The sequence below is a fragment of the Anser cygnoides genome, chromosome 1, assembly GCF_040182565.1.
Source record: "Anser cygnoides isolate HZ-2024a breed goose chromosome 1, Taihu_goose_T2T_genome, whole genome shotgun sequence".
NCBI lineage: Eukaryota > Metazoa > Chordata > Aves > Anseriformes > Anatidae > Anser > Anser cygnoides.
In genome coordinates, this window is record NC_089873.1 from 188,671,687 (window position 1) to 188,689,208 (window position 17,522).

General features: G+C 38.3%; 1 protein-coding gene across 3 annotated transcripts in view; it reads right to left on the reverse strand.

The window, feature by feature from the left end:
• PDS5B (PDS5 cohesin associated factor B) overlaps window positions 1-17,522 on the reverse strand; it is a 111,821-nt gene that overhangs the window by 81,897 nt on the left and 12,402 nt on the right. For all 3 annotated transcript variants that reach the window (XM_048048072.2, XM_048048074.2, XM_048048075.2), the window contains exons 2-3: window positions 6,159-6,284; window positions 2,794-2,997 (exon numbers count right to left, since the gene is read on the reverse strand). In XM_048048072.2, coding sequence (XP_047904029.2) covers window positions 2,794-2,997; window positions 6,159-6,266 — 312 coding nt within the window. In that variant the 5' untranslated portion in view covers window positions 6,267-6,284. The remainder of the gene's footprint in view (window positions 1-2,793; window positions 2,998-6,158; window positions 6,285-17,522) is intronic.

Below are 17,522 nucleotides of genomic sequence, written 5' to 3' on the forward strand. Positions count from 1 at the left end.
TAAGTATAATGGCTCTTTTTGAAAATGCTTCTTGTACAGATGAACCTCAATCATTGCAAGAATGGATTGTGTTCATTTAACAAAGTATCTCTATTTTTAATCCTGCAGCTTGGTATGCAACTTTTATTTACTGAACGTAATTCAAAGGTCCTATTGAGATCAAAACTAGTTTTCCTAATAAAGTACACATTGTATTGCACATGAATACGTATATTAATAAATAGCATACATGGGCAATATGTCTAATAGCTGAATGCTTTGCAAATAATGGCAGAGTGTGAAAAGTTCATAATGCATTCCTTTTTTTCCTCCTATTCCTGTTTTAAAGGAAGCAAGACAGATTGAAAAGTATCTGCTGATTTTGAGTATCTAGTGTTGATAGTGTTGATGACCCAAAGATTTTTCTTTCTTTGAGCATACAGCATATATTATCTGAACACACATTTATAAACGTAAAACACAGGATAAATTAACTTTGGCTGCAGCTAAGAAATTGCAACACTTCCACAGCTTTGACAATATGGCTTCACATCAGACTCCATAAAGCAAGCATACATTAAAACCCAAACTCTAAAACCACAAGTGCTTATGCTTCAACTTTAGGAAGAACATCAGATGTTTTCTGTGGATTGTTGTCTTGATACCAATTAACCACATAATGGCTTCAGTGTGTATCAGAGCCATAGCTTTCACCACAGAACACATTCAGATACTTGAAGTTCTGCTACTATATACACCCTCAAACATCTCGATTTCAGCTGAGTCAAGAGTACCATCAAGTGTTGGGGTTTTTTGACACACAGCAGTGAATAGAACACCTTCCCCAAGAAAATCAGAGCTGGGCTCTAGGCTTTCCCCAGACTGAGGACCTAAGGTAAAAGTTCTCACATCCCAGAAGAGCAGTCCTGCTTCGTTTCTGCTTTTACCCCAGTCACAGCATTTTCCATTCCTATTGGAAAAGACCTTTCAGTACTCAGTGAGGTATTTAAGATTTATACTGAGGATACACAAGAGAGGGGATCCTCAAATTCTGATCCCTTCTCTCTGTAAATTCACATCGTTCAAGTGACAGAGGGTACAAAGTAAGAGTAAACACTTAAGATTGCTGGTTTTCCCCTCTCAAGAAATTAACCTTTTCATCACTTCCTTTTTCCATCTTCAACTTGTGTGCTATACATACCGAAGGAGATTCTTAAAGCTGCATTATGGATATAATATTAAGTAGTGGGTAGAAATAGTGCCAAGATATAACCCAAGAGGAAGCATTCTTCCTTCTACCTCTTTGTCTTAAGTTGGAGGGAACTCTTCAACATTTCTATCAGAGCTTGTCCTGCAACCACAAAAGCTATGTTCTGCAGAAACTGGTTTGCAATAATCTACCTCAACAGCCCTGGGCAAAGGTCTATTGTTTATCCTGTTTTTATTTCTCAGAAAGTGTTTAGAAATCTACATCAAGAGACTGAATTCTGAGATCTGCACAGATTACGGAACTCAGTGATGACAGAGGAAGTTCATAGTCTCTTCAGAGCTCTGTCCAAGTACTAGTCGCACACTTATGCTGTAAGTAGAAGATCAGTAACGTAAACCTTCCAATATTATATATAACAAAATCTAAAACTCCCAACTCAAGAAAAAAATAAACCTAACAAGTGAAGGAAAACATACACTCAAAACTGAATTGGAAGTCAGGAAGCCTTAAAAAAAGATTTAAACATAATCCAGTAGTGAAAGGAGATGATGTGATCACTAAGTAAGGTAACTAGATTATGTGTAATCAGAAGTGCAAGAATTTAGAATTAAGAAAACACACCTAGCAAATCTCTAAGTCTCCCTCCAGTACATCAGGTAACAAAGCATGAACTACACTTACAACTATACTGTTCACCCTACTTAGGAAGCACTGTCAGCATAATCACTAGACCAAAAACGGAGTCATTTCTCCCACTCCCCTGCCACCACAACCATCTTTTTACCCTACCATGATGGGGGGGAATGAGGGTATGTGTGTGTACTACACTCTTAAGTCAAGGAGACAAAAAAAATGCAAGTTTTTAGTGTTATTCTCCCCTGCAAGGTTTTCTATATCAATCAGTTAATCAGTCTAGATTCAGAGTGTGCAAAGGAAGTTGTTTGATATTCTAAGTTGTAAAGGAAGTTAGACTTCTACAAAAAAAGGAGAAAAACAACAACAACAAAAAAGGCAACCTAAAATGAAACGTCCTGAAACAAATGGGGCAGATAGTACTGCCTTTTCAAAGCTGGTATTTCTCAATCAACCATCTCCATCTAGTGGGATCAACAATGCTTGTAATTGCAGAATTTTCCAGCTCACATCAGAGATAATTATCCTCTACACAGAAATATTTTTTCTTTGTTTCTGTAGCTTTTATCTACAAAAATCCACTGACCATCTCTTGGTAGTTTAATTGGAAACAGCAGAGATGTTTTCCCGAGTAAAGGAATTGGCCATCTTGCAAAAGATTAGAAATAGACATATCTATAGCTTTTATTGTAAAGTAACAGTCCAGTATACGCAAATCCTGATCATAGTTCAATAAAATATCTATTTTAAATATAAGTCCAAAGCCCTGCAAGTTATTGGAAGATGTACTATATATCAATTTATCTGATGAGCATCCGGCCTGACAGAACACCCTTATCCGAGAATCAAGTGAAAGCCTGGGATGGCTCAGGCTGAACTAGAAATAAATGGAGGGGAAAAATGTTATAAACAATTATATTAATCATTCAGTATAAAAAATTGGTATGGAAAAATAGGTTAATTCAATTTACCTTTAGTTTATCTGGTGAAGTGTATGGAGCTTCAGGGGCATAAATTCTGAAAATATCCGCAAGACAACAAGCTACCAGCAAACGTACATCTTTATCAGGATGCTTGAGGAAAAAATCTGAAGCAAGGTGTAAAGCAAGATTTAGATAGAGCTCCTTTTCTTCTTCAGAGTCCTGGTCCATATCCATGAAAGTTTTCACAACCATCTATACAGAAAAAAAAAAAAGACCTCAATACACAAAATTAAGAATTGTGTTTGTGCAACATCTATCAGAAGCAATGCAATAGTACTTGTTATAAGTAAAGGTAGTAAACCAATGCTTTATTTTTCAGGGTGTGAGAAGGAAATATTCAAGTTCTTTGTCAATTCTCCCAATGCACAGTCTCAGTCGAGTTAATGAAAGCCTGGCAGTAGGCCTTCATATATCTTCTAGAGAAAACCATGCCATCAAGTTGACCTAAAGTCAAAAAATACAGAAGCATTCCCAGAAAAGTTTAGAAAACAGCAAAACCTTATTCAAAAGGTGTATTTCTTCCTGAAGCATTTAGGGTTCCAATTTATTTTTCCCCTTTATTCTCTTTCAGCCTTGTGTTGTTCTTTTTTCCTACTACCGCTTCTGAAGAAAAGTTCGTCCCCTGTGCAACATCACCAGAAGCAGAGCGCACAATTTCAGCAGAAGCAAATATAAGACCAGTACATCACAGCAGCACACGTTGTCCAACAGGATTAAAAAGCTATTTAGTGTTATTAGGGTCCAGTGGGCTCTCTGGATGGAGGGGGGGATGGGGAGGAATCTGCAACACTGAATATTTTACTCTGTAAACACAACAAAAGCAGAAATAGCGAGAAAAATATGATTAATAACTGCTAGCTAGTGAGAATTTTTATTTTTAAAAACTTAATAAAATAAATAAAAATTGTTTGGAGGAAAAAAAACCTATTGATAAAACAAAGTAATTATGTTTTTCTCCACTTCCTTATTTGAATCCCAAAGGCAGAGTTTTTTTTAAGTTATTAACTCATTCAAATCATCAGAATGGCAATAAAGACTTAGGCAGAGGAAGATCAGTAATTTAAGCACACGCAATTTCCATTGAGAAAAATGAAGTCCTCCCAAGTCAGACACGAGATGAACCATCTGAGGTGCACTGTTGCCCTTACATACTATTAGATTAATTTTAAAAACAGAAAAAAGAACTGCATTCATTTCTATGGGAAGTAATTAGATTTATGTAATTAACGAAGTAATTAATAAATATTTAGGTGTCACAAGAGTTCTTGCAACAAGTATAGATTTTGTCTACTCTAGAAGTGAAACTTCAGTTTCTTTCTTCCTTACAACATGAAATTACATACTGGTCAGAACAACAAAATTAATCTTCTTGTTCTGTTGCAGTGCTTAAGGAAAAACAAAGAGAAACAAGCTAGTTCCCCTAGCATACTTTCCTAGTTTCTTGCAAAGCACTAGGTTAGAGAATTCCTGAGCCTGAAATTGCACCCAGACCACCATGATTAATACTCCTGGAGCTTCATCTTCCAAACGTGGCCTATATTTCTTAATCTATTCAATTTTTCTGGCTCCTACACTCTCCTACAGTAATAAACTTCACAATTTAATTTCATATAACTTATGGAAAAGTATGTTACTAGACCGCTGGTCTAAAAATTAATATATTTCATGGCATGATCCTTTAGCTCTTGTGTATCAAGAGAAGTTGTTGAAAAAAATGCTCTCTTCACACTATTTCACCATTTCCAAAATGTTTTATCACCTTCTTTCTTCAGTGCTAATCCCTAGCTCTGAGCATTTATTTTCTTTCTCCTCAAAATCCACCACAACTTGGAGATGGCATTGATCACAAATGCATACAATTTGCAAGGTGAGCTATACTAATACAGAAATTCACCATGCATATTTTAATTTTATTCTCAGACTTCCCAATACTTTGGATTTATACAAATGGATTGTCTTTACTTAAGAAATAACAAACTAGCTGCTTGTACAAATCACAAGATCCACAGAAAAGTGTTTCTTCCCTAATAGTTATGTGAATTCAGCACTCAGGGAAATAAGGAGGATAATAGTTCACCTAATTATTTTCCTCAGCACCTGCAACTGTGTTTATACTGTAGGTCTATATACTTGTGGTGTCCCCGGTAGCCTAGATCATGTAGCTCTCCATGAAGGAGCACTGTGTGGTTCTGTCTGCATACCCATGAATGCATAGCCCCAGTGAACAGCTGGACAAGAAGCACAAGACATCCTGCAAAGTACACTTATCCTGCAAGTCAGATGAAGATGACAGAATACAAGGACTAGACTCAACGCCAAAAATTAAATGAGGCTGTAATAGAAAAAGTCTCAGTAAGAGCAGTATGCATTTTCATGAGCTGAAAAAAACGCTAGTGCTAACAAATTGTTTCATCTGTGAGTGACTCCTAGCAAAAGAATCAATAAATGTTTTCTATTCAAGATCACAGAATGCACCATACCAACTATCAACTCAATTCCCAAAACACAGAAAGGTTAACAGGGGGGAGGGAAGAAGGAATCCTTGTGTCTGGGAGGGTTTGTTTTGTTTTTTTCTTATTTGCTCTTAGTTGCAAATGACTTAAAACTACTTCTTAAGAAAACAAACTCCAAATTAAACTTCTCCAGCTCTTAGGATACATAAGGTCCCTCTCCCAGATCTGTTCCCTCCTGCTTCCCAGGGCAAGCCAAGCAACAGGCTTCCCCTCTGCACATTACTAAGAAGCCTTTCCAGAAGAGTACTTGAGTAGATAAAGAACTGTAGCTACATAATTATCCCCCAAATCTCTCCATGCTTCCTGTAGAGTTCAGCCAAAGAAACTGGTCAAGAAATTCAGAAGACATAAAAATGTATAGTATAATCAAAAGACTTTTACTGTCTTTGTGACAGAGGCTAAAATAACATGAATAAAGTAGGTTTTAAAAAGTCAACCTTATGAGGAGCACAAATGTCTAAAACGAATGTATTCTCATGCATCTTCTTTTTTTTCCCCTAAAATTAAGACTCTTTTCATGTTGTCAAGTATTTTCATTTCTAAAAGCACTGACATACTATTGGACCTGAAATAAAAATTAAGGAAGTATTCAAAATTAACATAATTTCTACTTGCGATTTTTTAATCTCATTTAAATACTTTTTGACACTCTACTTCAAGTAAGTGGTTGAACAGAAGGCACAATAGCCAAAAAGTTCCTTCTTCTGAGCATAGAAAATGTTTTGTCATAAAGCCCAAGAGAAAAAAAAAATACCCTTTCAGATAAGAAATACAGTAATAGGGTCACCGAATGCTTTATACAAGAAACATCAGTCTGCCACTAGTAGCATGCTTACTAACCTTTAGTCTTCTCACCATCTCTTCTTTAGATATTTTATCAGAGATTTCTTTGACTCCTGGAGGATATGTGATTTTTCCATCGTTGGCTCTCGTCTTTGAGTGAGCCATGATTTCGCAATTTTAAAACTGTGGGGAAAAAAAGAAAAATAAGTCAGTGTTGTTTAACTTGGTTATGTTTACCTTCTCTGTCCTGCTTTTACAAGCAATTACATAAATTTAAGGGTCAAAAATCTCCCCAGAACCACACAGTCAAAAACCATACAAAGAAGAAAAATGGACAAAATATGTATTTTGGGGGATTTACTAATCAACGTTGGAGATGGTAGCAATGGTTTTGATATTTAGGTAGACTGTCCTACCATACGATAAAGCTTCCCAGAAATACACAAACAAAAAGCCACAAATCCTCATTACTGAATGTATTTGATCATCACACGTTGAGATGCAAGCATGAAGCTTCTATCTCATTGCATGAACTGTTACCACTTGTTAACAATAAACCCTAGCCAGCTTAGATTCTTATGCTTTCTGAAAACGAGCATGTGAAGCAGGCTTTGTTTTCCTAACAATTGAATAGAGCACAATTTCCCCAAACATCTAAATAGCAGTGCTTTTGAAGTGTTACACATCACTGATTTTCATTTGTGATGCGTAACTTGGCAATACAGTATTTTTGAAAAGTTTTATTCCACCCTAAATACAGTGAGAATAACCCTGACGAGTAGCACATAAGAGAAAGCAGCAGGTACAGGAAGAGAGCACGCCAACTGGAAGTCGTTCCTCTATCCCATAAAACCAAATTTTTAAACAAATGAGTACAGACAAGCAACGGTATCTCCTTCCTAAATTACAGCTATAGAACCGACTCAGCTACTCAGTTTCTCAGTCCCTTTAAACTGACGCAAGTGCAGGATGCCCCCTAACCCACCCTAAGCTATGCAGACTTCTGCTGCAGAGGAGGAGGATGCGCATTACTCTTCTACTTAAAAAAGCTAAAAGCTTTACTTACATAAAACAATTAATAGAAAACAGATAACAGTGAATAAAACTACATGGCAAATGCTGGGATAAGTAGGATTTTAGAAAAAGACAATGGCAGCTTCTCTTCACTACTGCCTCGCCTTCCCACACGCCACCCCCCATTTTATTAGTCTGTAACGCTTCCTCCCAGTGCTCACCTTCCTGAACTTTACATTCCAAGTCAGGCATTTATTTTTGTACTGACCTCCTATATAAGGAGCTACATCAAAATTAGAACTTCCCAGAAACCAAAGAATCATAGTAGGGTTGAGGTTGGCAGGGACCTCGGGAGCCCCCTGGTCTCACCCCTGCCCAAGCAGGGACACCCAGAGCAGGCTGCCCAGGACAACATCCAGTCAGCTTCTGGAGATCTCCAAGGAGGAGACCCCACAGCCTCTCTGGGCAAATGTAAGAACAGAAATGAGATTGGCCAGAGTCTACAGAGAGGTGGCAGAGAAGCATGTTCCATTGTAGGACAGGATAACCTGCCATGACGACGACTTATTCACCTAAACCAAGGTCATTCTACACTGAAGAACTATTGGAACGTGAAACATACTCACCCACCCATCCCCAAAAATACCAACGCATTTTGTATTTTTCAGTTCGCATTCCATGATGTGAATATAAAACACAGATTTTGCTTAACCTTTACTAGTCTTTTACAAAACAGAAAGTTAAAAAAAACTTAAATATCAATGTTAAATGAAATAAAATATCGATGTTAAACATCAATGTTAAAGAACACCTACAGTACAACATATCTTTATTTTAGCAAATGAGAAAAAAATAAGTAGAATGAACAAGATCAGCCAAGTTCACCAGAAAGTTAACAGTCTCACAAACATTTCTTAAAAACTAATTCTGAAAAAGACAGCCCTAAATTTGCCAATAATTATCCAATTTTAATTACTGAAACAAGGTAATATAAGGCTGAAACTAAAGCTAACAATTCAAAATTCTTTTTAAATTTTCATCTCAAGCATCGGGGTACATTATTTGCCTATAATAATCAGAAGAAAAGACAAGTGTCTTTTAGTATGATTGGTCTTTAACAATTCACCATGAGGTTTTTTTCATCCTTGACTTGGACAAAGCCGTTGAACTCCCTTCACACATCAGCTATTATGTATGCTGCACACAAGAGCGTCACCTCGCTTTTCAACATACAAACCGAAGTCACCCAACAGGCATGATACGTGATGCAATTCAACAGCTACACAACAGCTGACGGTTGTCATCTTCTCTGTACTTACATACACACAGCAGCTGAACTGAGTGCCACGTGCAGTTGTAGTAAAAACAGATAATGAGAAAGTTGGGGGATGAACAAAACTCAATGAAGTAACTTATCCTAATACTCCCAAGAAAACGATGCCACCTCGATACCTACTAATTTCTTAATACGCTGTCATGACAGTGTATTAAGCTCTCAAAAACACACACAAGATGGAACCTGGTTCACTTTTCTTCCTATTTGATGCATATCTGCCATTACAGCTTCCAGATGGGATGCTGCTATGTACCATACAGACGTTCGTTCTCACATTCTCACCCTGGGAATGCTGCAAGAATACATCCAACACTTTGCAGGACCGGCCAACTCACCTACTCAGACAAATAAGCCTAATTCATTTTGAAAAGCACGTGACAAGCATCAGAGCTAATTCAAGGGAAGGAAGAGGAGTTAAAGGAACTGGGGATCAAAATTCTCCTTCCAGCAGCAGACAGCTGTCAGATAAGATCAGTTGCAGCTGACACTTGATTAGAATATGGTGATATAGTCCCATTTAGAGCACATTATGAAACAATCTGGAAACAAACTTGCACATTATAGTCAAAGATGAACTGTTCAGATGATGTGTCCTACTGATATGCAAACAAGCTTCTAAACTTGACTGGTATCCAAGTCTAGATTTGAAACTGAACATGTGTATTGGGTTTAGATGGCTAGGTTTCAGTGGCAGGGACTGCAGGAGTAGCCTCTGTGAGGAGAGCCCAAGGCTGCCCTCATGTTGGACTGTGCCAGCTCCAAAAGGGACCCGCCACAGGCCAGAGCTGAGCCAAGCAGTAACACTGATAGCACCACTGCCAGAGCATACTTAAGAAAAGGTAAAAACCTCTGGACAGCTGCTCTGAGAGAAGAGTGAAGAAATCAATGCAAGTGAAGCAGCCCTGCAGCCCCCCAGGTCAGTGCAGCAGGAGGGCAGGAGGTGCTCCAGGCACACAGCAGAAGTTTCCCTGCAGCCTGTGGAGAGGCCCCTGGTGGAGCAGGCTGTCCCCCTGCAGCCCACGGGTCCCACACGGAGCAGATCTCCACGCTGCAGCCCGTGGAGGAGCCCCCGGTGGAGCAGGTGGATGTGGCCTGGAGGAGGCTGCGGCCCATGGAGAGCAGGCTCCTGACAGGAACTGCCACCACTGGGGTCCCATACCAGTGCAGTCTGTTCCTGAAGGTCTGCGCCCCATGGAAAGGGCCCAGGCTGGAGCAGTTCAGGAAGAACCACAGCCTGTGAGAAGGACCCATGCTAGGGCAAATGAAAAAGTGAGGAGTGGCAGAGATGAAGCATTACAAATGGACCACAACCCCCATTCCCTGTGTCCCTTGTGCCTCTGGGTGGGTTGGAAGAAGCAAAAAGGAGGAGTAAGAGTCAGGAACGAAGGAGTAAAGTTGAGCCTGAAAGAAGCGGGTGTAGGGGGAGGAAGGTGTTTCTAGTTATGGCTGTCTCTAACAATCCTGGTCTATTTTTAAGCAGCAAAAAGGTAATCTTCCCCAAGTGGTGGGCAGACAGCCAAGGTCAACTCACCACACAACATCTAGAAAGTGATACTGGAAAGATTTTTTCCTCCTCATGAAATACAAATTTAACTGGAAATTATCAAAATGAATCACACTGTTTCATCAGGAGGAATGGTCAGCAGTTTTTTTTTTTTTCAATTAAAAACTCCTTTGACAGATTTGCCCTGCCCATTGAACGGACGCTGAAATTAACAAATGCAGGACCTAGACCCGGGCAGGGTAGCACAGCCTTCTGGAGCACCACAGGTTGAAGCTGCACCTCCCCTGCAAGCCTGTAATGAATTTTCTGAATTTCAAGTTGCATGAGTTGGATTTTTGGTAGGAACACGCTTATGTGGGTGCTGGGCCAGACATAAGTTTCATTTATGCTTCATTTTGCATCTATAGTAAATATAAAAGTTAACAAGTCTACATATAAATTACATAACATATCCCTCTCAAAAGTACAGGAAACACTAAAGAGGAAACAATTTTCCACAAAATTCATACATCTAATCAAAAAGGACCATGAATTAACTTTAAAAGATTCAGCAAAACAGCCTATTACTGAGGCCATAACGGACAAAGAATAATAAACCTTTTAAACTTCCCGTGTAATTAAAATTTGCAGCTCTCTTCTGAATGTTTTTCAGGATTAATGTTAAGCTTTACCGAACATTTTTCACTTAAAAGAAATAGTAAAAATAAAACCTATCATTCAACATGAGAAAATTCAACGCTAAACTATCCCCTTATACAGCAGTTGTCGTTTGAACTATTATCTAAATAAAATTGAATTAGCTTGTTACATCCCACTGCTAGGAACTGCTGTTCTTCCGGACTGCCGATATAGCTGTGCATACCTAGCTCTGTCAAAATAATCTGTGTTGAATACTTAATAGGATCTAGGATTTTTCTGGTTGCTTGTAACCTGATTCTATCCAAATAAAAGTCTCAGTAATTTCACGTACCAATTATGCCAGCTGTTCCAGTTAACCTCTGTCAGGGAAAAAGACGACAGTGACAGCTAAGAACTGCAGCCTCCAGTTCAGCTGCACCTAGAACATGTTTGAGCATGAAAATCCATAAGCCAAATGAGGTGATCCAGTGATTCAATTTTTTTCATTTGTTTTTAAAGATACACTGTATTCCTTTGGAATGTATTGGAAGATGACAAACATTTTGAAAGACAACAAGAAAATTTCTTTGAGACTGAGATTCAGTACAACAGATTCAGCTGACAGTTGGGTTTTGTTTGTTTGTTTTTAATAACTTAAGCTTTAAAAGTTTTTCACGATGTTTTCAAAAAAACAGCATTATTCCACGCACACAATCAGAAGGCAAAGAAAAAGGGGAATGGAACAGAGTGCTCAAAACAGCACCTTTTCTTAAGGCCAGATAACGCTTAGAGCCCAGAAATCTTTTGCAGCAGCCACGATGTATGCTTATCCTAGCTGATCAGGAAGATGTGTGTTGTTTCTGCTGGTATATGACAACAAAAAAAGCTGATAAATATTGAAAGAAAATTCAATAAATATATGATAGACAAATGCTAACCTTAATACATAAAGCCTGATTGAATCATGATTTTTATTCTTGGCTATGTTAAGCATTATTATAAGCTAACTCAAGTCTTGAAAAACTACTTTACAATGAAAATAAATATATTCTAAACAAATTTAGCACTAAAAATATGAATTACATTCCTTGCACAGAAAGAGATGATTCAGTAGGAGTTAAGATGTCTGCGCACTGTTTCTTTCAACAGAGAAGCACCACTTGAAATGTAACTTGGAAGACTTGAAATTGGGAACCAAGAGCACGGATATGTATTTAAAAAGGCTGAATTTAAAAAGTGAATTTCCAAGGGGGAAGATGGAAGAAACAAGTATAAGAAAAGAAACAGAAAAGACAAAATACATACTCTTTGTACAATGATAATAGGAAAAGGAATAAGCAACAACAAGGAATAAGCAACAAAAACAGAAGTTGCACTTATTGGACATTAAAACAGGATGGATTAAAGTCATCCAATTCCTGTGGAAAATAATTTAAATCAAAAGAACACACTTAAGGCAAAATTATAAAAGACAGCCAGAGCATGGACACAGAACAATTCATTACCCTACACAGAATGAATTAATAACATTACTAGTTAATAAATTTGGCAGTGTTAATAGTAACATTGCCAAAATTTGGTCAAATTTCAACAACTGGAACACAAATACACAGCTCTGTACTTAATTAGCAGGACCTAATAGTTACTCAGTTTCAGCTGAGCAAGTCTACTGGCCATGACATTAAATATTAAAAGATTCAATATTCAGATGGTTTCTATATAGCATTTAATTCTTTATCAATAATATACTTACACAAACTCTAACTGGTCAACAGCATAAAATACAGCTTACACATATGCAAGATGTCAATCCAAGTTTTGTTTGCATATTAAGTACCTATGCTATTTCATTAATAGGTCAGTAAATATCACCGCAGAATGTTAAGTCACTGATCTAAAAGGAGGAGATAAACCACACCATTTAACTGTATTTTGTTTGGATGACAGTTCACACTGCCTATGGTGATTTAATTAACTGTGCTAATCATTAAATAAAGTATACCTTAACATACATGAGGTCATATGTCAACAATACTTTTTCAGAGATCCAGACATGTGTCTAGATCTTAATCCTTCAAGTATTTTTGAACAAGTCTTTTCCAAGAGATAAAGTGAGCTTTAGCAAATCAATTCTTAAGTTCCTTACAAGTCTGTGTACTGCCTTACTATTCCTTCCTCTTAAAATCCAGAACACAAACATAAGCGTGTATAAGGTCACCAATTTTACAAACTTCATCATTCGTATTTTCCAAACTTTCACTGAACATATATCGAGTTACTTCTCAAGACCAGCATTTTTAAATTACATATACAAAATTTTAGAAAGCTTACACAAGTTTGACCTATACAGATGCTTATACTTTTAATTCTATGCTTGCAAGACATTTTACAATGAACTGCTGGGCTCCACCTGGGCCAGAGCAATCGCAGACAAGAGCACAGACTGGGAGAAGAACTCACTGAGAGCAGCCCTGCAAAGGACTTGGGGGTTCTGGTGGACAAAAGGCTCAACATGAGCGCGTGCCTGCAGCCCAGAAGGCCAGCTGCGTCCTGGGCTGCACCAACAGAGGGGTGGGCAGCGGGTGGAGGGAGGGGATTGTGCCCCTCTGCTCTGCCCTTGTGAGGCCCCACCTGGAGTGTTGTGTCCAGGGCTGGGGGCCCCAGCACCAGAAGGACGTGGGGCTGTTAGAGTGGGTCCAGAGGAGGGCCATGAAAATGATCAGAGGGCTGGAGCACCTCTCCTATGGGGACAGGCTGAGAGAGCTGGGGCTGTTCAGCCTGGAGAAGAGAAGGCTCCAGGGAGACCTCATTGTGGTTTTTTCATAAGACGTAATGGGTCTTATGAAAAAAGATGAAGTAGGACTCTTTACTCAGGTAGATAATGATAGGACAACGGAGAATGGTCTTAAACTAGAAGAGGATAGATTTAGATAAGACATTAGGAGGAAATTCTTCACTGTAAGGGTGGTGAGGCCCTGGCACAGGCTGCCCAGAGAAGCTGTGGATGCCCCATCCCCAGAGGTGTTCAAGGCCAGGTTAAATGGGGCCTTGGCCAACCTGATCTAGTAGGTGGCATCCCAGCGCAGAGCAGGTGGGTTGGAGTTAGATGATCTTTAAGGTCCCTTCCAACCTGAGCCATTCTTTGATTTTGTGACAACACACTTTCATGTCCACAGAACTACTCTAAGTGTAACCAAATTTACCAAATTGCTTGCATGGAAGAAAGTTGCACGTGGAGAGCTTTAAAAATCTGTGTTTACACAGTGCGTATCACTCCCACAAGAAGAAAGGATGTACAAGTGCTCACCAACCTGTTCTCCACAACCTGACAGTACGGCCAGTGGCCTCTCTCTGTCTCTCTCACCATTCAACCAACATGACAGAAATGGTTTAGAAGCAAGTGCCAAGAATATATTCCCTAAGTTGTCTCAGGGAATACCGCGGGGATGTCAAAACTTTTTCATCTCCTAAACCATAATACGGAGTTCACTCCGAAGCTCAGTTTCTCTGTTAGCATGCTGTTTGTCATTTCTTTGTGCTATTTCTCTGGTTTTGTACCCTCAGTAGGTAAGATCCTTGTCTGAACACAGAAGTCACTGCGAATGCTTTAAGAGCACTAGCTTTGTTTCAACAATACAGCGGGCATGAAGAAATTGGTCAAGCTGTAATTTACACAGAAGATACAAGGTATTCAGAAGAGAGAGAGCTGCAACATGCAGAAGTGGAAGAGGAGACATCTTTCTACTTCGACAGGGTTATTAATAAAACACAAATTTAATGATATAAGCCATTTACAGAAAAATTTTATATCCTGTTAAATTCCTGCTGCGTAGAGCTGATTGACAACAATTGATCAGGGTGAGAAGTGACTTAGGTGGTAGACACTTTCATTATGTAAGTGCCACTAAATTAAAGCTATTTCCATAATAAATCTACTACAAAGGAGTTGTAAGTCCGCTATGAAAAGGTATTCCAGGCTGAAACTTGACAGTTTCTTTTCATCTGGTGAATATAACAGAAAACTTTAGTGTTGAATCAAGCATGCTCATGAAAACCTGCCTAAGTTTTCACACTGACTCAGGTATGTCTAGATGAATACCTTCCAACCTCTTTCAGAAATATTATTTTGTTTACTTATTCATCATTAAATCAAGATGCTAGTACGAAGACAATGTTAGCTTCAGATTTCTGCAAGGCAGCACTATACACAGTAAGGATCGACACAGGAAGATTTTACAGAAATTGCTAATTAAAGTTCTTCAGGAATGAAGAACCACATTGTAAGGCAAAAGTTACGCTCTCAACCAGGGAAAGTACAGGAGAAGTACTGAGTTTCACTATGGAAGACTCATTAATAGCAATCCTTTGACTGTTAACGCTAAGTGACAATGCCTGTTTAAAACAGGAAACACTGCGTTTTTCAACCCTACATTAGAAAACACGGTGAAGCACCGTCAAGCATCTTTATCCACAAAGTGTTTACCTAATAAGATAATAATGAAAAGATGTGCATGTAATAACTGCAAGAGGAGGAACTTTCATAAAGTACAGACGATTTGGAGGATTCAAGAATAAAGAACAAAACATACCAACTTCAGTACCAAGCCTTGTCTTAACATGCACACTAAAAACCTGCAAACAACTTACACAGAAGGTGGTACTCCACTTTGCAACCACTTGGGAAATGGTCACAGATAACTCCCAAGTTTTGGGAATAATGTTTTTTAAACTTCATTAGATAAAGTCTCCCAAAGATTAAGTACACATTATTCAATACTGATTTATCTCAGCATTGAGGTCGCTCCAAGTGGTGCTGCAGATGCTTGCAGCTTCCAGAAGATACAAGAAGGAGCCAACTTGTAAATTTCAGCATTTTAAAAGTGATTAAAAGCAAAGAGTGCTTTTGTTTCTCCATTTTAAGGCCATTTAGTAAACAGCGTTTTCACTGATATAAAACCAGGTTTACAGTAAGTAAATAGAACAGAAACTACAAAACAGAATTCACTACTGAAACAACCAAGAACAAAGGAAAAACAAAACTGTCCTCTAATTGTGGGATCTCAGCTTTCATACTTTTACCCAGGACAAAGTAAATCAATTGTAGGTATTACGACTACAATCCCTTATTTCTGTGTGTGGCTGCAGGAAAAGAAATAAGGCCATATACACTGGAAAACTATAGCAAAAGATTCTAACAGAGAGAGAAAATGTAGAATATAGCTAAACAAAGGAATACTTACTAACAAAAAATGTGTCATTATTTGTTTCATAAACTGGAAAAGATTGTAGGCTGATAGAATGTGTTAGTAAAATAGACATCTGCAATATATTTGCCAGTTAGCCAAACACAAGGGAAAACATTTCATCTCATCGCTTGTTAGGTGGTCATATTATGAAAGCCAAAAATACGAAAGGTTAAAGAAGACAAGTGTGTAACAAGCAGACCCTGTGGCCAGCCTCCTCTGTTCACGGTGAATTCAAAGTATGTGACATTACAACGAAATAACAGTGTAATCACAAAAAAATGGTAGCAGTGCGAAAGAAGTGCAACAAACCATTCCAATGGGCTTGAATTTGAATTTGGCTGGACAGGAACGTGGCAGTTTTTGCCTAATACACATGCTTAAAACTTCCAGTGTTGTAGATAACTTATTTTTCTCTAGACAAATACAATTCCTTAAAGGAGTGGAAAGAAAGAATGCATAGAAGGAGCTGAAATAGGCAGGATGTCATTATACTCAAGAAATCAGGAATGTAGTTCTCACTTGAGCCACTTTGGCTGTTGAGGATTTTGTGAAAAGACAACACTTGTCCAGTGGGGAGGAGAAGCAAGGAGAAAGGCAGGAGCAAAGAATAGGGGGAAGTTTCATTAAGCCTGAGAGAAAGACATTAAGTTTTTGACAATGACCTTTTCACCTTCACCTTCAAAGGATGAAACCTTCTCACAAACTAAAGATCACCTCACTTAATGAGGAACGGCTGCTAACACTTCTCATTTTCTTGATAGTCCCCATTAATATATATATGCGCACACACACACACACGAATTTTTAGTCACTTCAGCTTTGACAAACTTGAAATACTTAGAGGATATATCCCATGTGAAGGGTTTTCAGTTGGCTCTTAAGTGGTTCAATCATGTCCGAGAATTAAACCAAGACAAAAAACTGAACCCAATATATCACAAATCTGTAAAAAAAAAAAAAAAATAGTTTCCCTATCCTCTAGAATACAAATATGAATTCAAGACAACAGTGCTGTTATCATACCAAAGCACATGCTTTGTCTGCCTTGTCCCCCAAGAAAGCTTGCCAAAGCCTCTGAAAAACTGCATGACATACTTATTCTCTACAGATGCTTGACTTTTCATACTAAAACCTACTGAATTGCCTTTCTTGATTATGTCCATGCCTTGACAATCTCTACTTCACGATTATTTGAATAAAATTTAGGAAAGAATGCAGTCAAAAAAGTAGCTGGTGTCTACAACAAGAGCATGGTCTAAGCAAGACTAAAATGGAAGTGCATATATAAAGTTAACTCAAGAGGTCAGGCCTCTTGCATCCTTCTTGCTAATGTGATGACTGCCATAAGGAAAATGAACTCACCTGCTCACATAGAAGGTTCAAATTAATCAGTACTAAGCTGAAGTGAGAGTGTTTGCATAAAACACTTTCTGGAAATAGTGGCAAGACTTGCGAATAAAGCATGGTGATTTAATTATTGCAAAAGACATTCAGGGAGCATTATGCAAGATCATAAAGCTCACTAGAGAACACTGTGTCTACTGTTGGTGAATGAAGACTCATTTCATACATACCTCATCTTGACACATAAGCTATACTTGTAGATTTATTTCTGCTGTTATGTACATGCAATCTGTCAAACATCCATCCCAACATCAACTATCATTCCTGGTATCTAGCAGCTTAAGTTGTCAACTTACTTA